The following is a 21,377-nucleotide window of genomic DNA, read 5'->3' as shown; positions in this document are numbered from 1 at the left end:
ACAGCGTCTCCCTGAGTTTAGAATAATTTGCAAGATAACCTCAAGTTGGAAACACATTGGAAAAACATATTTCTTAAAGAATGAATCGTTTCAAACAGTCGAGCTTTCTGTTTCGTGCCTCTCGGGTCGGATCTTACTGTGCTGTAAATTGGAAAGGAATTACATGTTTTTTTTTTTTACAACGTAACAACTTCCATTTTGGCGACGTCTTGTTTTAGTGAATTATGTATCTCAAGAAACAATCTGGTTGAATAAAGGTTAGAAAAACAAAACAAAACTACGGGGAGGTGGGGAGCCAGAATTTATTGCAGTACCTTCTGGAGATGTTGTGGGTAAAAACACAATGAAACATCTGTGATGGGAGGTGCCAGCGTGATAACCCCGATGACACACTCGCCCTCATCCGCCGCCCACAGCTCTGCTTTTCCTGCAGCAAACCAGGTTTCTAGTTTGCTGCTGCTCAGCCTAGTTTAACTGCACATGGGGGGACTTCACATCAGATCCTGTTCCAGAGATTCAGAAACATATGGAAAGTTTTCATTCCATATTTGTCAAATGTATTTATTTTTTTAGAGCAGGGCAGCGTTTTGAAATGTCTAAATACTGGTGCCAATATAATGATGAAAGATATAAAAGTGGTACCTTTCTGATTGGAGTATGTTTGGATGACAGGAAACACCTGGAGATGTTTGTTGACATCTTAACCCCTCAATATCTTATTTTGAGGGATATAAACACATTTTTAAATCCTATTTTGTTCATTCAACAGTTTGTTTGTTCAAGCAGACACACACAGAACTCGCCTGCCAAAATACTATAAAATTGGCCAGAGCTGCAACTAACTGATTTTCATTATCTTTTAATCTGATAATGATTTTCTCAGTTAATCACTTAATTAATTGTGAAAAATGTCCTCATAATTTCCCAGACCCTGCAGCGGCATCATCAGATGACTTTTGTTTTTTGTTTTTTTTTTTAAATCTGACAATCAGCCCAATAATATTCAATTTATTTATTATCATATAAGACGAAAGAACAGATTAAATAGTGAAATGGTTGGTCGGTTGATTGTTTCAGCTCTAAAACTGGCAAAGTTATGGACTTGAAGAGGAGGAAACTCTCAGTACTTGCAAGATTCTCAAAAAACTCCTTTATACTCAGCTGTAATCAGGTTTGCACCTCATGCCTGTTAGTCAAAATTTCAATAATACATCAGTTAAGGAACCTGAAACGTCTACTTTCATGTTAGTGAAGTTCTTGGGATGGATAACAACTTCAGTAATGAACTATAAGGCCATGATTTCTCATTTATCAGTTGTTTCTGTTGCTCATTTTTTTTAATGAAGCTCTTTTTCCCCTCAAAGCTTTCAGAACAAATCATCAAAATGACCCTTTGTCTCCTTTCAGAAATCTCTCTCTTTTTTTTTTTTTTTTTTTTTTTGTGCTGATGTTTTTCGGAGAAACAATTGCCGGTGCAGATGTCTGTGAAAGGTCGTCCTTTTGATGATAAAAAATTGTAGCGTGTAGATCAGTCATGCCCTCAGCTCAGATACAGGAACGTTACCAGGTCACCTAAAAAAAAAAAAAAAAAAAGCCTGAGGCAAAATCTCTACAGATACTACACAGCGAGAACAGTGAAAATGTCATATTTTTCTGATTCCGACGGTAAAAGAAATGTCAGCGCGGAGAGCCGTAACTTGTGTGCACCGGTCAGACCTGCTACTTCAGGGAAAGATAAGATAAAACCTGCAGGTAGAGAAAGTGCACACGCTGATAGCTTGATTAGAAGTTAATTGACTGAGCTTTGAGTTCGAGAGACGTTTGGGTAAAATCCCTTCAAATGGCACCAGAGTTCAGCTTTTGGGTCGATTATGTAACCACAACACTTAACCTGACAGCGACGCGACAGCCTTATTTCATATCCTAATAGTCTCTCTTTCTCTCAAACACAGCCATTATCCTCAGTCATATCCCTTCTGTTCGCCATAAACAGTCTAAATCTCAGACTGATGCTCGAGCTCTACTGTAATAAGTGGCTGTGAATGGGTTTAATGGCTCCTGGAAGCATCAGACTCACTTAAGGAGCATACAGGATCATGTAAAAAAAAAAAAAAAAATCCAGATCCAGTTAGAAAATTAGACTTAACTGGCAGCGTGAGGTTCAGACACATGATTTTTATCTTTGCTACACATCATTTTTTTTTTTTTTTGTGATTTGCTCTTCTCCGCAGGTGAACGTTTACATCTTGGGAAGAACTTTTCTCGTCCTGGCCAGAGAACTGTGCATCAACGCCCCGGCTATAGGTACTGACCTCGTCTTCACCCTGTTCTACATTTTGTTGAATTAAGACCTTAAAATTGTCAATTAGCTGCTGCCATGTGCCGTTTGACAGAAGCCTTTTTATGTAGATGAAGAAAACCATCTAAAAATAATTCTTGTTTTGATGACAAGATTAGTCATTTAGTCAATAAACCACCAGGAAAAAAAAAAGTTTAGAAGAAGAAGCCTGTTTCCAAGAATGTCTGACTAACAGCCCAAAACCAAATTCAATTTACAGTGATATAAAAAGGTTAGAAGCATCATACTTGACAGGCTGGAACCAGATAATTTTTGTCATTTATACAAATAACTTGCAGGGTCCTCCAGGGATTTAGTATCGCACTACCGTAAAGTTTGAGGCAGATTTTAAAACAAATAGTCAAAGTCGAAGCAGCAGAGTCTGAGATATTCTAACTTTTTAAGTTCCTAGTATGGGTCAAGCTCCAAAAACACTGGATCCTACATTTCCCATATTGCAGCTGGACCCTCCCTGCCTAGTAAACACTCACATCTTCTAGGGCCAAATATAGCGACATATAGTGCTGGTATTGAATCAATATTCTGTACTAGCAGACAGGCTGAGCTGGGAAAGAAAAGGTTGGATCCATTCGTCACAAATTTCTTGATTAACCTGTTAAGATCATAAGTTTTTGGATCTTTTACAGGGTGTGTTGGATTTACAACTTTTCCTACTAAGATCCCAAGAAAGTTTTACAAAAGTAGAATTTCAGATATAACTTTCACCTCAATCTTGAATCCTGCAAGACTGATCCCTAGAAGGATGGACTCAAGTCACAATCATCTAGTTTGGACCCACTTTTTAGGCTCAATTATATGCTGCAAGCAAAGCATAAACCCGCTCCATTCACAGGCATTTTGCATCTTTTATCAAGGGTGTGTTGCAGGTAAAAACTCTGAAGTTCTATTGTTGATTTAAACTATTTTCTTAATGCTGGAGATGCAGAAAGGCTGTCTGAATCATATCCAAACCTTCCTGCCACAACAGATACTCCTCTCCAGAAATATTGTACAAAATCAAAATATTAGCCATTCTGCTGTCAAACATATTGAGATTGCTAATTTTAATGTTGACTTATTGTTACTAAAATATGCACTGTGCAGCTGTATAATAGAAGCAGCATATATGAAGTAAACTTGTGTGGGTCATCCCTACTCTTTACTGAAGTGCTGTGACTTTCCAACAAGTAATCTAACTTGAAACAGAAGTTCTTGACTAGGGGCCTCTTGACCCTTCGGACCCCTGGGTCTGTGCCCGGTAGGTGCTTTCAGTAATCCATTCATGGCACCAAATAACTCAAGTGTTTTCATGAACAAAAGGTGTAGTTCACTCTGGCGTAACCAGAGGGCGCTGCTGTCCCTCGGATCCCCATTCCCTCATCCCCCCCAGCACCATAATGATGTGACGTCTGTGGCTTCAATCACATTATAACCTTTATGTTTTTTTCCATCAGGTGTATAAGCATTCTTGTACAGAACACATCTGGTCTTTAACAGCATCAAGCCGTTAACAGTTAAATTGTATTTTACAAAAGACAACGTTTCTGAGGCCATCCTCTGAAGTGCAAAACAACTCTGTTTTTGACAAGATTTCTACTTTTTTTTTTTTTTTTTTTTGCATTTAGAATCATAACACTACATAAAGTTTTGCTCCTTGTGTAATGTCACTGCTCGGACTATAGTAACAACATCGTATATAGACTTGCAATTACACAATTTGAAGCAGTCCCTACTTGTTCCAGTTGTGGAGCTCAGCTTGATACATAACCACAAATCACTGTATTAATGTTGTTTCTACAGCAGCCACAGCCCTTAAACACAGGCATCAGAGCAAATAACGTTAACCAAGTATTTAAATAAAAAAAAAAATAACGTTAAATTAAATAAGATAAAACAACAGCTCCTTTTTGCTTTTTAAAATAGTCTCTCAAAGAACTAACCAGGCCATTTAGTGTGACATTACTCAAGTGTCTTTGATGCTACATTACTTTGAAGGCTGGGAGGCGAGGCTAAACCTAATTTTCCATCAGCAGTCCAGAGCAGCTTATGCATAGAACACAAGCTCGGGGATCTGTCCTCCCTGTACTCCGGTCCCGTTGGTGCTGTCAGAGGAGCACTGGAATTGAAATGTCACCTTCCCACACTGCACCTCCGTCATGCCTTCCTGGCCGAAATAGCTCAGTTCATTCCCATCCAGCACAGCGCTGACTGTGTAGAAGGCGTCCTGCTCCACCTGAACAGGGTGCTCGAACCACACCGGAAACGTACTGCTCGACCCGTCTGACACAAACTTTGTCAGGTTCTGAGCCAGGGTCACCCCTTGTCTCTTCAGTTCGATTTTGACGCTGTACTCGGCCTTGCCGCCGCTCGACCCGTACAGCCCCAGACCAGCGATAAAGATCCTTTTGTCCACCGCGAATTGAATGCTGTCGCACCGGCCGCGGTAGCGCCACTGATTGCTCCGGTAGGCCGAGGACTGGAAGCGGTGGCACCTCTGAGGCGCCAAGCCCTGCCTCGCGGTCAGAGGGAAGTCCAGTGTGGGCTTTTTAGCCGCCGTGTACCACAGGAACACATTGTGGGTCTCCTCCAGTGTCAGGATATCAGATTGCGCAGCCCCGTTTGCAAACTCCTCCAGGCTCATGCTGGGGATGCGCACTAAGAACAGCGCCTTCCCCAAGACATCTCTTTTGTTGCGAGTGGTGGGCCCCAAACCTTGTCTCTTGCACTCTGCTGTGGCCCAGCTCATAACCGCCTCAAACACCACCACCTCCTTAGTGTTTAGGGTCTCCCTCTGCAGGATGATCTCCAGCGTCTGCAGGTCAATCTCGCAGAAGCCCTCGGAGCACAGGGCGAGCTCGGCCTGAGCATCAATCACCTCCCAGCAGCGCTGCGTCAGCTCAGGCTCCTCGAACAAGCGGCTCTGGGAGAGCAGCACGCAGGCGTTCTTGGCCTCCAAGCTCGTTTCCAGGAAGTTGACGCAGGCCTTGGCCAGTGCAGGGACAATGTACTTCTTGGCAGCATACAGGGTGGCCAGCACCGTGTCTGCCTCCAGGTCAATCTCATCGCTATACATGTACCTGGGTGAAGGAAAATAACCTTTTAATCACAGTATATTTACAGACGTCTAACTTTGTGCTACAGAGACAGATCAACCGCTTATATAATATGACGCCACATACTGAGACATGGCATTAGGACAATTAGTAACGTTGCAGATTTCTACCGTAGAAACTGTAAACATGTACGCTTAAGATCCTTGAAAAACTCCCAGAAGCGCTCATCTCTTTCTGTAGCTAATATTATTTCCACTGCATCACGAGTCCACGAGAAAAAAAAAAAGCAAAATGGAAATAACGATCAGCTTTTTTTTTTTCTTCCCAAAGAGGATTGTATGATGACTTAACACGTTTTAACCTTTTTCTCAAAAGGCCCAGCATTCAGCGGTCCACGGTGCTGGCTTAGCTACTGCTAATGAACGAGCAACAAAGGCAGGTTATTTATAACTACTAGTCTGCATATATTCCCCTCTAAGAAAACTGTCAGGCCGTGGATGAGGAAAAGGGGGGGGAAACGTTTCTAGTTGAACAAAGAGTACTGAGAAAACCAGCAATTACAGAGCACTGTGCTGCTGCCTCTGCCGCTGCTCTCTGGCGCTTCCAGCATTTTGGCATTCGCCTCTGCTTAGCTTTGGATGAGTAATAATATGCTTTGAAGTGACACTGACTGCGCTTGTCATCTCTCCTTCTGGTTGGCTGTGTGAGGGGATGGTGAGTGGCTTACTTCAGCAGAATTAGAAAAGCAGCAGGTTCCACATCTGGGATATGGATCTCAGACTCCTCCTCCGCCAGATCGCCATAAAACATGGCACAGAAGACCGAGCTTCCCACGGCCAGCACATACTGAGAGAGGGAGAGAGGGAGAGAGAGAAGGAGAGAGAGAGAGAGGGAGGGAAGGAGGAGCAGGCAGATGCGTCAGACACAAGCAACCACAATCACTCTTCTTTAAGTTCAATAAATGAGCAGCAGTAGTTCTTTTCAGTGGCAGCGGTGATAACTTCTCTACTCATTTAAAGATATATTTACATTTAACAAAACATTACTTAGTTTTGATTCACCCAGCTTCACTCCTGCCTTCATCAATTTTCTCATAAATGGAAATATGTAAAATGCATTTACCTTGTGTGCTGGAACCCTCTGCGATCCCCCCAAAGGGCCGACAATAAAGTGGACATCAGCCATCAGCTCATTGTTAAACATCAAGGCATTCCTAAAAGCAGAGCAGGTTTCACGAATAAGCCTCAAGTATTGTATAACATCAATTCCTCCCACGCTGTTTTTGCCCAGAGACACGGGTTATTTAGGATGGAGCTACAGTAGTAGAATTGCCAACCGACGATTATTTTACCAACAATCAATCTACTCATATTTTCTAGATTAATGGTTTGACCTATAAGCTGTTAGCAAATTATGAAAAACGCCTTGTAACAAATTCCCAGAGCCCACAGTGACATTTTCAAATGTCTTGTTTTGTCAATAGTCTAAAACTTAAAAGATAATAAGTTTACTAGCATGTTAAGCTAGCAGAAAAGCAGAAAATATTCACATTTGGGAAGGTGGAATCTTGGTCATTTTGCTCAAAATCCAAGTTTTCTGTTTCTGTAAACTTCAATAATAGTAATTTAACTAAGTAAATATATGATGTAGGACTAGTTTTCTCAAAAATAATAGCTGTGAATAATTCTAACTAACCTTTTTGCACTTTATAGTGCTTTTATCTCCCTTTCCAACGGCTGACAAATTAATACACTGAATTATAGTAGCTGTAATGTCCTGTCATTACTCGATAATGACATTAATGCACTTCATGGTCATGTTTATCCTCTCTAGCATAACCCTGCACGGACTTTTAGGAGTATTTCGCGCTTACATGCGAACTGTGCTTCAGTTTTACAGCAGGGTGAGGTGTGTAATGTGGTCCAGTGTATGTCGGGGTTACCTCTCTCTCAGTGTTGGGTGGCTGCACTGCCAGCTGGGTGGGTCTACGTTGTTGTTGTTGATGTTTTGCTGGGTGGTCGGGGTGGTCGCCGCGCTGCTGCTGCTAGCCTGGCTCACCTGCACCTCCTTGGTCTTCTCGGTGTCCGCTACCGTAGTGCCGTTGGCCAGGTTGGTGTTGTTGGTGTTGGCGGCGGGGTACAGCTCCGCAGCCATCTTCTCCTTCTCCTGCTTCTGTTGCTGCTTCTTTTTGCTCGTCAGGGACAGAGTCAGGATCTCATAACATACCGGCAGCCTGCCCGGGAGCTTGCCGACCTTCTTGGACTTTTTCAGTGTTTCTGGAAGTAAGAGCAGATAAGTCAAACACCTCATGATCCGGCCATGATGGAGCAACCTGCAGTCTGCCGTTGGCATCGGCACAAGCAACCGGTCTTCTTCGTGTAGTATCCGGTGAACAGAGTCTGTATCGGGGCTTTTAGATGAACCAACTGTCGGGGAAGGGTGGAGGTGGAGGTGGAGGGGGGGGTTTGCTCCGCGGAGGATTCACCTTCGTGTGCCTGAAATCCGGCTCCTAAAACGCCGCTTTAAAAACGGCGTCGACAGCGAAGTTTACACGACAACATCAAAATATCCGTCCAGGCCCGGTGGTGGAGTCCGTTTCGCTCCTCCCCTGTTTCCAACTTCGACCACTTTTCCTCCGTTTCCTGGCGGTCACCTCATCCTCTCCGGACGGAGAAATGTCCACGAAGCGTCGCTTGTTTTCCCTTTTTCAGCTGAGTGGGTAATCCGGATAGTCGCAGCTGGTATTGAAGTCCTTCCTATTTTTTTCCCACCCCGCCTCTGCGTTAATCCTCACAGATATGTCTCCCTCTTTCCCCCGAACCGGCTGTCGACCGAGACGGAGCCAGCTACGATGTTCCGCTGCGGCCGTACAGATCCGAGGTAAATAGTCATTTGTCGGGAGTTTTTAAGGTCTGCTCTATTTTTCTGCCTTTTTTTTTTTTTTTTTCTCCGTCGTGATCTCCTCGGACGCCCAGGGCTCGCTGCGGACCAATCAGATTGACGCACCGCGCTGACGTCAGGAGGGCAGAACTCCGCAGAGTACGTCACCCGACAAACGGTCTCAACGGCTCCTCCTCCGCCCCGCTGATTACAGCTGCTGGTGAAATTAATACGAAATGTAGATAAAGTTTGATAAAATACGACCTTTCAACTCGGGATAGTAATGATGGGAAACATCTCTCAGACAAAAAGCAGAGCCCAAATTAGGAAGAAGTATTCAGATCCTTCATTTACCAATGAAGTACCAATATAGCAAAAAATACTCCATTACAAGCAAAAGTCCTGCATGAAAAATCCTCCTTAAGTAAAGATACATAAGCATGAGCAGCAAAATGTACTTAAAATATTCAAGTTTAATACTTAAAGTACATTTTGCTGCTTATATGCCTACCTGTGTACTTAGATATGATTTTTCATGCATGACTTTTACTTGTAATGGAGTATTTTTGCTGTACTGGTACTTTTTAATTAAGTAAATGATCTGAAAACTTTTTCCACCACTGTTAAAATGTACCAAAAGTATCAAAAGTAAGAACTCATCATGCAAAACGACTACTTTCTGAGTTATTATCATTATTATTGTTGTTGTTATTTATGCATTATTAGGCTGTGGTGGAGCCAAATAGGAATACAATGTTGTGCAGCCTAATTTCTTGCAATGCATCCTATCTTTATAAACTAATCATATGTAAAATCTTAATTTTCAAAGCTGTCAGGTAAATGTAGTGGAGTAAAAAGTGCAATATTTTACTAGTAATTGTGTTGGAGTAGAAGCAGAAAATTGAAATACTTGTGTAATGTCCAAATACTTCAAAAGTTTCACTTGGATAATGCACTTACTCTACTGTACCATCACTGTAAATAACAGACTGGACAGAAATCTGAATACATGATCTGTGTAAAGCTAAACAACCCACGAATGTCAACAAAAATCAACAAATCTGTCTTTCTCCCTCCAAAAATCCTTCTATTATACAATGAATGTGATTTTGATATGATTTTTTTCATCATAAACATCTATGTCAACCTGCAGTTTTGAAGGGGAAACATAGTTTGGCTTCTCTTTACAAGGGCTTATGTACAATATATACAACATATGACACCCTCTATCTGTAGATTCAGTCAGTTCAGATTAGGAAAAACTACAACAAACATGAAATGATGAAATGTTCCTAAAGTTAGAAAGAGTTACTTAGTTTTTTTCTCTCAAATGTTTGATGTTGTTTATGTATATTTACTTTTCTAAAAATCATGTCAAATTGATCAGATGCACAAATTCATGATCATCACGAGTCAAACAACCACCAATTTAAGCACATTTTTAAGACTGCATCTTCAATAATGGTATATAATTTAGCTACTTTTTTTTTTCTTTGAAAATGTCCGTAAATTGAAGCATGAAGCTTTTACTACTGCTTGAAAAGAGAACTTAATTGAGTCTCAGTGGTTTTACACTGCATTAAACTCCTTTTTATAGCAGTAAATACACTGGTGGATAAACATGACCTTTCACTCTGTGATCTCTACAAGACAAACTAACAACCAACAAAGCAAAAATCAATATATTTAGCTTTTCCCGGTTGATATGTTTGCATCCAGCAGTCTTTGCTGATGTGTTTTTTTATAAATTCTGTGTATTATGACACACAAACATTACGATATCATCAAATTCAAATATTTCCAATAGCGTCAATGGAGTTTGACGTCAGGAAAAGGATTCAACGATCTAAAACATCATCAGTCGTCTGTCTAAAGATGATTATTTTTGCATTTTACGTTCAATAACCATACAGGGAGAAATCCATCAGAGGAAAAAGAAAACTCAAGAGACCAATTCCTACATCAAGAGTCACAGAACAAAGACCAGAATGCATTGCGGGTTCATGTCAGTTTGGGGTTTTTTTTGAGGGAAGGGTGCAGCTTCCCCACAGCTGAACGATAACACTTTAATGTTATTCATGCAGCCTTGTTCCACCGTCGGATCGAAAGGAGCAAGTTCACGGCCCTTCTCTGGGGGTGGTCGGAGTAATTTTGGGGAATGTGGGGAACAGAAATAGAAGTAGGCGAGGCAGGTTGAGGGGGGAAAATGGGTACACGGGGTGAAAACAAAAAAAGTACACTACAGCACACCATCACAGAATAACTCCCGGGCTGTTTGAGCATCACAGATTGATTTTATATTCGACAGTGAAAGAAGGTTTCTTCTTTTTTTTTTCTTAAGCAGCCTGTTTTTCAATGGAGACTCTGCATTTACAGACAGTAAAACTCAGAGCAGTGATGGCCAGCTCTGCAGACGTATCATTACATGGTGCAGAGGGGGGGTGGAGGGGGGTTGGGGGGGTGAGGGGGGGAAGGGATCAGCCTGGATCTTATTACCAGCTGGCTCTACCAGCTTTCCACTGGACTGCTCTTTAAACGCAGTCACTGACTTCAAAGATATTTGACTCCACTGTCATAGCCGGGGCATGAAACTCTCCCTTTTTTTTTTTTTTTTTTTTGTCTCCTGGCTACAGAGGAAAGAGGACGTCTCTAATTTCACTATTAAATTAGACTTCTTAGCATGGTAAATCATTTTTAGACTTAAAAAAAAAAAAAAAAAAAAAAGACTAAAGGCAATTTGGCCCCCTGCCAGGCTGTTTTCATGGCAAAAGCAGGTGTTTCTGATAGTTTTTCTCCCCTCAGCAGAATCAGAAAAGTATTTTTCCATGAAGTTTATGATACTCTCCTCTGCGCGAGTGTCTCAGAGACGTCGGAGCAGCGAAAGATCCGAGCAGCGAGCTCGCGATTGGAAGGCTGCCCGTTCAAATCCTTCTTCGCCAGCCGAGAAAATCTGGACACTGAATGAGAAACAGGCTGCAGCGAGGTGCACTTGAGCAAAATGTTAATCCTCAACTTCTCCAGTGGAGCTAATTAGCAGCCAGCAGTAGGAGACTGGTTATACTGGGAGGCTTAGTGTTGCAAATATGTTTTAAATCTGGATGAGTTTGAATCAAGCTGCTGGTCAGAAGTCTGACCAGAGTGGAAAAATTGACTTGGTTGCATTTCCTTTCCCATAAAAAAAACAAGTGTACAGGGCTTGTAAACAAACGACACATGGAGACACAAGCAGCCGGTTTATTGGACGGTTTTGTTTAAAGTGGAACTCTGGGAGATTTTTTTGGCAGCAGGGTTTGAGAAACAAACAGATATGATCTGAGTCCCGGTTACTTAAGCGTGATGGGCTTGTCTACGCTCTCTCTCATGATTTCTCCTCTCCTGTTAATCGAGACAATAACTGAATGTGATCACAACAAACTGTCTCATTTTAGTTATATTAGTTATTATATTTAGTTATTTTATAGAGCGATCGAGCTGAGACTGTTTTGGCATTTTACCTTTTAGTTTGACAGTCAGGAAACAAGTGGAGAGAAAGAACACAACTTGCAATATGTAACAATACGTAATGATTATATAATATTCGCTCTGCTTCCGGGGCTTTTGACTCTTATCACATGATTTTCATCAGCAGAAAACATTTGAATTGCAGATGTTCAAGCTTTTCATGATTGTGAGCACTTTTAGGACTTGTTGTCCATGTCGGCTTAAAAGGTAAATTACAGCGACTCACTTAAACGTAAAACTAAAGGTTGAAAGCTGTTTCCAGGTTGTAGTTGCTTCATATTACATACAGTCGTTTTCTTGAAAACAATGGTGAAAATGTTGAAGCGTGAAGAAACTTTTCTTGGATCTGCATCTGGATCCAGATGGGAACTTAAAAACCAGTTGCTTCATCCAACTTTCTAACGAAGAGAGAATTAAACAAGTCTGAAAGACTCTTTGTAACTAAAGCAGTGCCTGAATATATATAACATTTACATAAACTAAACTGTCTCCTCCAGACCCGTGCCTGTATATCCCCCGTTTCGCCCAGATGCTTGAATTCGGGGAGAAAAACCACGACGTCTCCATGACAGCGATGAGACTGGTGCAGAGGATGAAGAGGGACTGGATGCACACAGGACGACGGCCGTCGGGACTCTGCGGAGCAGGTAACCATGAGACCAGACGGTGTTTAACATCTACTGTCTGTACCGCGGAGGATTTAGTCTTGCAGGTGAGTGATGGCTGGCTGGCTGGCTGGCTGCTGTCTGAAGGCTCCGAGCAACAGGGCCTGTCATCAGAGGATTCCTGGTTCCAGTCTTGTGAGAAAAATCTGGGAAAGGAGAGTGATTAACTCTGTCTGCTCTGTTGGCATCTAACGTGAACGTGCCATTAATCAAAATACTTCAAGCTCAGCTACTCCAGAAAAAGCTGCTCAGTAACTGTCAGTATTTGTTACTCAGTCTTTACTCTTTTTATCTGAACCCTACAGTCTCATATTTATCCAGCAGGAATGAACATGTTGATTTCATAATGCTGGCAAAGTGTTTTTACTCTGCAGTTGGCAACATTGTCAGAGTGATGAAAGGTGTTAATGAAAACCAACCACCTATGATGAGATCCTTTTCCTGTCTGGCCTCTTTGGTATATTTTGCTATGAAGTTATCACCCGCTGGCTGAAGTTACAAGCAAACCAACATTGTACAGTATGTTTGCATTAAAGCAGCAGCTGCATGTAAACTTTACAAGGATCAACTTGTGAGTGTGAGCAAATCTTAAACGTAAAACTCAAAGTGTTTTACAAGCGACTGACAAAATGTTTGATGTTAAAAATGGATTTAGAGTCTAAAGCACATCAGAGCAAATAAAATGGCACAAAACGGTTAATTGAATAAGACAATAAAAGACGTGTAGCTAAGATAATAAAATATAAATAATTAAAGATAATACAAGCAATAAAAAATAAAATTGTGAAAGACTGCAGACAATAAATAGATTATAATAAAATAGTAAAATGTAAATAAGTATAAATAATAAAACCATACAATTATAAAAGCCGGACTAAACAGATGGGTTTTAGTTAGTTACAATATAAATATTTTCAGTGACAGGTAGTCTGATGCGAGGCACGAAAACTAACAGGTAACCAGTGAAGGCTTGATGTGGTCTTAAATGGGGCACTCTGGAGGCTTGATGGTTAAAAATATATATATATAGTCATCTCCTGTCAATCTCTACTCTATGAAGCCTAAATTATGGGGAAAAAATGCAAGTAAAATTAATTTCAGTTTTGGACATCCTACAAATGTTGCCATTTCTTGTTTTGGTCTTTTGAGGAATTTAACTAGTCAACTTTATTTAAACAGCCCCGAATCACAAATAACGAAGGGCTTTACAATCTGTGCGTCATACATTGACATCCTCTAACCTTCCATCCTCCATTCAAATAAAGAAAAAAACTACTAAACTCTCTTCTGCACATACAACAACAGTAAATGACACTATGGAGAATCCATATCGGTTGCAAAAATACTGTATATGAAGAACGAATTCCAGGATCTGCCAAAACAGGTAGAACCTCAACCGCACAGCCTCCTCTCCACGACGAAGACCTGGAAAGAGGATAGATTACACACATACACACACACACACACACACAAAGAGGGGGGGAACTCAAGCACATTATTCTTACAAAGTGAGAGAGAGAGAGACACGAGAGGTGAAGCTGATTCTCCTGGAAGACGAAGATCCAGATCCAAGATGTCTGGAAATGAAGCACCGACTGCCAAAAGGAGAGAGAGAGAGAGAGAGAGGGGCGTCCCGGGACGTCTGATGGTCCAGCACAGAAATACGGGATAGAGGGATAGGATAGAAGAAGAGAGAGACTTGGACGCTCATGTACTCATAACTGCTGATCAATCAGACCTCCTTTTGATGGGAAACTTTCATTTTTCAAATTTTAAAGGATTAAATCGTTATCCTCCATTCTGATTTTCAGTCTTAAAATTAGTTGATGTATCCTGCAAGTGCTTTATTTAATAGTCTTCATTTGGAGCAGATTTTTTTATGCCCAATGATGGCAAATATGTAGGTAACATTAAAAAACCTGACACACGTCCTCCTCCTGTAGTGAAATGTGTATTTTTCTCATATAGATCAATAATGTAACACATGCACATTAACTGGAGGTTAAGTATGGTTTGTAGTACTATTAAAACATGGTTCAAAGGTTCATCCAGCAACAGTTACAGTAGCTTCCTGCCTCTCGTACGGTTTTCCAAACCTATTTTACAGTTTGTTTGTTTGTCTGCCAACGAGACCTGTGGGTGAAGCCACGCCGGCCCCCGTCATCCTCTCGGAGTTTTTGTGGTGCAGTTTATGTGAAACAGCTGAGCTCAAAGCTTCTTCTCTCCTTGTTAGTTTTTGGCTGGTGTCAACCCGAATACACTCGGCTTTGACGCATTACCAGCTAAGACGTCCTGAAACCGAATCACCGGCTTCCTCTGCTCTGTGCATGTTTACGCTCATGGTTTCAATTTTCGACTTTTCTCTGTTCCTCTGCTGCATAGCCTGAATAATTAATTGCTTATCATAAATCATTGAAAAGGATACGCCGAGATGGAAGAAGGAAAAGTTTGTACACAAATATGATGCAAATATCTCGACAGACCGAAAACATGCATCTGCAAAAAGTTTTTAGAGGTAGAAGACTTTAGAAATCGCACGGTGGCTTACTTTTAATGATATCAAAGACAAAAAGGTCACGAAGGTAAAGTTATAAATGACTCTGCATTTAGGAAGGAAAACCAGCAACTTTGCAGTTACGTGGTGTCAAGATAATGTCAATGAAATGTTTGAGGAGGTCCTCAGCAGAGCTAAAAGCTACCACTTCAGTCCTAAAGGCTGTTAGAAGTGTGCATGTAGAAGTAGAAGCATGCATCTATCTTTTAACAGGCTCTTGAGCGAGGCAACTCTAATGACGGTTATATAACTGTTCCCCTTCAAGGCTCGCACTGCAATTCATTGCATAATATTAGTGTTGTTGTTACTCCTTTTTAAAACTGTGTTTTTGTGCGGGGGCGGACTGTTGGCTCTGCAGGCTGAGGTGCCTCCATCCTGTCTGCTCTGTCCTCCAGTCTTAAGGTGCTCAAGCAGAAACGTCTTGGAAAAAACCCACAAAATATCCGAAAGGGCCGCAAGTAACGATCATTATCAATTAATCTGATCGTTTTCTCCATTAATCAGTTATTCGTTTTGTCTGTGAGATGTTTTGAAAATTGTGATAAATGTTCCCAGAGCTCAAGATGACGTCTTCAAAAGTCTTTTTAAAATCATATAAAACAGAGAAAAGCAGCAAATTTAACAAGCTGGAACAAGCAAATTCCTGCCATTTCTGCTGGAAAAGTAAATAATAAAATTCAAATGGTTGCTGCTTAAGTTGATCATTTAAGCTCTTAATATTTGAGTGTTTAGTCACGTCTATTCCTGTGTTTGTGTCTTGATGATATAGTGTTATAATGTGTGTATGTATGTGTGTGTATATGTATTTTCTTTTTATTATATCCATTGCTTTATATAAGACACACAGTAAACTGGAATCCTTCATATTTTTTGTAGTGTTTGTACCGTTTGTGGTTTCTAGGGATGACACAGGTCAAGTTACTGTATAAATAAAGTGTAGAATCAGACAATGAGTGACGGTGCTGCTTGAATCTCATCGAAACGTGTTCTTCACGTCTTTCAGCTCTTCTCGTCGCCGCTCGTATGCACGAGTTTCGCCGCACCATCAAAGAAATCGTCAGTGTCGTAAAAGTGTGTGAAAGCACGCTAAGAAAAAGGTGAGTGGTGACAGTTTTTATCTTAATTTGTTGATTTTTATTTGGTAATTTCATCTTAATATTCTCTGATACCCCGCACCTTGTAATCCTGCATCAGACTGGTAGAGTTTGAGGACACACCCACCAGTCAGCTGACCATCGAAGAGTTCATGAGGATGGATCTGGACCAAGAGTGTGACCCTCCCTGCTATACGGCCGGGCTGAGGAAGAAAAAAGCCCATCAGGTACATATTTGAGATCCTAAGCAGTTAAGACAGTTGGATCGCAAAGTTTTAAAACTGATCTGAGGGTCAACAGATGTACACTATCCCTGAAATCAGAAAAAATGTTGTAATAAATGCAGTTGCCTCTGAAATTATGCACTTTCCTCAGAGGGATTATTAAAATTACATGCAGCCCTCAGGCTGTCTCCAATAATTAATGACGTATATTAACCTATAAATCAAAGTTCTCTCTTCTGTACATTTACACCCTCAGCGGAGAGGCAGCAGGTGGACGACTTCAATTCCAGTTTGATCTGAGACTGTTAGAGGCTTTTAACTAGTTGGCTTCAGGCAACTCATGACTTTGAACTGTGCTCGGGCATTTTGAGTAGCATGAAACATTTTTTAAAAAAATGATGCATGGTCAGCTTTCTGATAAGAACATTTTCTTTACGTAACAAATTAGGATTTATGCTTCCAGCATGAAGAGATTAATCTTTGTTGAGATGCTGGAGTCAAAACTGACAACTTTATGGCTAAACTAGGAGCTGAGCTCGTAGGTTCATTCTTGAACTTGGAAACAACAGCTTGACAGAAAAACACAAAGTCCAACTTGCTTGTTTCTTTCCAAACTTCCAACCACATCAACTGAATTTGCTAAATTGTTATGAAGATGGTTTATTTGTTACCACATGACCTAAGAATGTAGTTTCAGTCACATCCGCCAATGAAAGTCCACAAGATGTGGCAGGAAGCTTCAGAAACAGCATCGAGGACTTTTTGCTAATCAAAGAGAGTTTGATTCTCATATTAATCAAAATTTTACTTCCTTTTTTGAGAAGCTCAGAAATCAGACAACCTTTTCTCACGTCACCATGAAATACAGCAAAATACTGGTACAAGGTTTCTACCAGATACAGCAGTAAAAGAATATATTATAATAAAATATTTACTTTTACAGTACAGAAAAACTGCTGTTGGTGTCTGGGGTTGGTACTGAAACCTGGTTCCTGTATGACCGATACCTACCGGACCAAATCGCAAGGTAGATTTCGGTGCCTCATTTCGGTGCCACGTAAGTGCCTTCGCTAGCTAACGTTACACTTGTTCTGATGGCAGCAGGTAGCCTAACGTTAGCTAGTAGCTACCTTAAACACGGTTAAGATGCCTGAAGCTTAAATGGTCTAAAGCGTGACTGTATTTCACTTGGAAGGATTCCAACACCGGAGCGTCCAACTAACGTTTAGAAACAACTATGTGTAAAGGAGGAACACGTCAAATTTAATGAAGCATCTGGCGATTTACGCAGTACACTTGAAAGCTGAAAGACGCACCGTGTTCAACTGCTTGCGTGACCCGATACAAAGCACATCAGCCGGCGGTGTGGGCGTTCCCGGCCCCCGGCCCCCGGTGTCAGGGAGACAATTATTGATCCCAGCTCAAAATTTATTGCGGCATTATTAGTACTGTAACTGTTATTTAGTGTTAAATTATTGTAGTTAGGTTCTATTTATGTGAATTTATGTAAATTTGTTAAGTGTATTTATTTATATTTATATATTTAAGTATACATTAAACTGTTTAAGTTAATATATAGTTAAATTTCAAATTCAAATTTGCCTTTGCAATTAAAAAAAAGTCATTCTTTAATGTCGTTGATCGTCGTTTTGTGTTTTATTTATTTAAAAGTACTGTTTTAGGCACTAGTATCAGAAAAAACCCAAACGATACGATACGTAACCCTACTGATATCTTACAACTCGCACCAAATCAAACTCAGCTTAGTTTTATGTACTTAAAAAAAAAAAAAAAAAAAAAAGTACATCTGAAAGTGAAGGCAGCCGCCGTCAGCCACCCACAGTCCTTGTGTCATGATGACCTTTTTATCCTGAGATGATTCACCTGGTAATCATCCCACCTTGTAGTGGCTGTTGGATTGAAAAACACTTTTTTTTTAAAATTTTCATTCAATTTCTCTCCTTTTGACTTCGTCCCTCCAGCTGGAGATCGAGCTGAAGAAAAAGATGGATGACGTTGAAGGTATGAATAATATCCTCGTTTGTTTGTCTGCCTGCATATAAAAGGCGTCCTGACTCTCAGGTTGCACTTGCTTTTAATGTATTTTGCAAAGTAAATTCTATTTACTAGTAGTTAGACCGGCATTCATAGTAGACAAAGAACACGTCTGTCGCTGTGTCTGCCGTTTGGCCAACCTTGACTAAATGCAGTTCAGACTGAGAGTGTTGGATGTGGTAAAAGCAAGAAAAAAAATGAAACGCTGCCACAGAGTGAAAGGAAACATCTCCCTGCTTTGCACACAATTTAGTTTCTGCACAATATATAATTAACTTTACATTATGTTATAGTACCAGCATATTATACTGTAGTTATGAAACTAATGGAGATATAATTTAAAGGGTTGCAAAAGGCATTCAATGTGCAATTTCTTTACCCTGCACGTCTCCTACACGATCATTTTAAGGACATGAGCTCTGCTTTTCAGTGTCGCATGTAATGTTACCGACAGGGAATTATTCTGGGTTAAACTTTTAATGTTCATTTTTATCTTCAACAGATGAAATTCAGAGCTACCAGGATGAAATAGACACAGAGCTGCAGAACAGCAGACCCAAACTGAGAGGAGTTTACGCCGCCTACGCTAAAGAAGGTACGGAGCAGAGAGAGAAGTGCTGGTCAAGAGTCGAATGAGTGATTTTTAGAGGCCGTCCTGTGACCTGAAGGTCACATGTTTGGTCCAGAGCTGTTTCTGAACTCTTAGTATCATGTACTAACAGTTTGGAACTTGTTGAGACGCACGTTTATTGTTTGAATCAGTACATCATTGATTATTATTTGTGACGTTTCACTGTTGAGATGCTAACATTAGTATGTCACACAAACATGCTACATGTTAGCGAGCTGCCACGTAAAAGAAATATCCCAACGTTAACATGTATGCCTGCAATTAGCATGTTGTTTTTAAAACTTAAAATTAGCACGTTAGCATGCTACTATTAGCTGTTTTTTAGGCAGGATGTAGTTCAAAACACAGCTAACCCTCGATAGTCACATTAAACCACATCAATTTCATTTATATAAACTAAAAAAATCACAAATTTGTCTGCAATATGCTAAAATATCCACCTTGGAGAGGATAAATCCTTTATTTTGCCCCACTTGTTTGTCTACAATGAGACCTGCTTACTTTCCATTTTTTCTCCATCCAAACATTTTGTTTCTAGTGTGTAAGCTTTACAGCATCATTCAGGCCTCCAGTATGGTTATCAACTTTATAGGCATCGTCACACCATAAAGTAAAAGCACAGTAAACAACACCAGTGCGTTGTTTCGAAACAGGTCGCTAAATGCCAGTTAGCGAGCTAGCTAGCTCGGTCACTAATTGGACAATAAGTTCAGACAATTTAGCTACGACTCCTGTCTGTCTGACTGCAAAACATGCTTCTTTAGAGCAATTAAGAATTAAACGGAGCATTTTGGATTTTCCGGCTCTTTGTTGCAGCAAAGGTCAACACTGTCAAGTCGGCACAGTGCAAATTGGCGTGTTAAAGTTCAGCAAACTGTGGAACTTTTGCTGTTGTTAGTGCTCGTCTTTCTGAAAACTATATTGTTGAAACATGAGATTTTGAACGCCAGCTTGATGTGTCACAGTCTCTTAAACTAAAGTAACAGCATTTATATGGCCAGCTGTTGAATTGGTTGAGTGGGATGGTTGAGTTTATGTGTGCGGCTTGTTTAAGTCACTTTGTGAGTCACTCAGTTTCTTGTATGTGTGTCTTTTCTTTATCTTAGACACACATACACTCTATCCTTGTGAGAACCTGAACCATTACCCTAAACTGAACCCATTTCTAATCTTAAATCCCAAAAGCAAGTCTAAAGCCCCAAACAGCCTTTTGAAGACCGAAATGTCCTCACTTTCCCATAAAGTCCTCTCTTCCAAAACTTAAATTGACCCTCACAAAGATAACAATCAAGTACGCACACACATAGGCACGCACGCACACACACACACACACACACATGCAGGCCCACCCAAGAAAAACAATAGCACAGACATTTTGTCACTTTTTTCTTCTTATCTGCTTCAACCTTTTAGCTCTTTATCTCTTTTTGTCTCTCTCATTGATACACACACACACACACTCCCCTCGTATCCCCCTGTTTTCACACAGTGGGAGGTGTGTGTGTGTGTGCGTGCAGGGGTGGGGGTGGGGGGGGTGGGGGGGGGGGTGGGGGTCGCAGGCTGTCACTGATTTCAGGCATGTTGCTTCTCCAGCTGCTGAGACGCTTTCTGATCCGGCGGCGTCTCGTTTCTTGTCAAACTGATAATCGAGTTGCTTTTTCTGACTTGTGGGCAGTGAGGACATTTTAATTACAGCTGATTAAAGGACACATCTTAATTAGATACCGGGATTAAGAGACGACTGCCAAAAAATTCTGATCCAATTATTTTGTCTGGATGTGTATTTATCGCCATTTCTATTCTCAGCGATTCGGGGAAACACAATTATTTCACTGCATTTGTGCTCTGCAGCATCTTAACTATTGATTGATTGAGTTTATTGTCCACCACAGTGTACAGCAAACGTACAAACACTACACATAACACAACACATCATTAAAAACATACAAAACCAGACATATTTTTTAACTACAGCAATTGTTCCAGATGTGATGAAATTATTTTATTTATTTCATTGTATTATTTTTAATTGGGAAACTAAAACTATGATGTACAATTATGCACAACTAATTATACAATTTGACCATATAGTAAATCACTGCTGCCTTATTAATCCTGTGGAGGCATGAACTGCATAATAAGATACAACATAATAAAAGTGAGACAAATAATGTGAAGAATTATTTATAATTTAGGCTTTTTGGCTCACACAATGACATCCAAACACATCTCAACTCTCGACTCAATGGGCTTTAAACCAGCTGTAGGGCAGAATCTCAGATCATAAACTGTCTATAATCAGTGAAAATATACTGTGATAGTCACTCATACTCGAGTCATTACAGTTCTGACTGTAGCTGCCAATGAAAATGACTTGTTGAT

At 40.6% G+C, this 21,377-nt stretch overlaps 2 protein-coding genes across 2 annotated transcripts in view; one reads left to right on the top strand and one right to left on the bottom strand.

Moving 5' to 3' along the window:
* The window catches only part of LOC122998676 (transcription factor IIIB 90 kDa subunit-like), a 124,774-nt gene that overhangs the window by 22,932 nt on the left and 80,465 nt on the right, over positions 1-21,377 (top strand). Inside the window, exons 6-11 of the mRNA XM_044375642.1 lie at positions 2,232-2,304; positions 12,270-12,419; positions 15,995-16,088; positions 16,186-16,312; positions 18,292-18,331; positions 18,867-18,959. Coding sequence (XP_044231577.1) covers positions 2,232-2,304; positions 12,270-12,419; positions 15,995-16,088; positions 16,186-16,312; positions 18,292-18,331; positions 18,867-18,959 — 577 coding nt within the window. The remainder of the gene's footprint in view (positions 1-2,231; positions 2,305-12,269; positions 12,420-15,994; positions 16,089-16,185; positions 16,313-18,291; positions 18,332-18,866; positions 18,960-21,377) is intronic.
* Positions 3,755-8,192, bottom strand: LOC122998677 (BTB/POZ domain-containing protein 6-B). Its single transcript, XM_044375643.1, has 4 exons — positions 7,334-8,192; positions 6,514-6,604; positions 6,119-6,237; positions 3,755-5,415 (listed from the first exon to the last, which is right to left on the bottom strand). The coding sequence occupies exons 1-4, from the start codon at positions 7,741-7,743 to the stop codon at positions 4,383-4,385; spliced, it is 1,653 nt and encodes a 550-aa protein (XP_044231578.1). The 5' UTR covers positions 7,744-8,192; the 3' UTR covers positions 3,755-4,382.

The sequence above is a fragment of the Thunnus albacares genome, chromosome 15 (assembly GCF_914725855.1).
Source record: "Thunnus albacares chromosome 15, fThuAlb1.1, whole genome shotgun sequence".
Lineage (NCBI taxonomy): Eukaryota > Metazoa > Chordata > Actinopteri > Scombriformes > Scombridae > Thunnus > Thunnus albacares.
This window is presented reverse-complemented; position numbering and strand designations above follow the sequence as displayed.

Coding starts and splice junctions, on each gene's coding strand:
- LOC122998677 (XM_044375643.1), bottom strand. CDS start 7,743: ATGCCAACGGCAGACTGCAGGTTGCTCCATCATGGCCGGATCATGAGG. Junction 6,605..7,333: donor CACCCAACACTGAGAGAGAG/GTAACCCCGACA, acceptor CTCTGCTTTTAG/GAATGCCTTGATGTTTAACA. Junction 6,238..6,513: donor AGAGGGTTCCAGCACACAAG/GTAAATGCATTT, acceptor TCCCTCTCTCAG/TATGTGCTGGCCGTGGGAAG.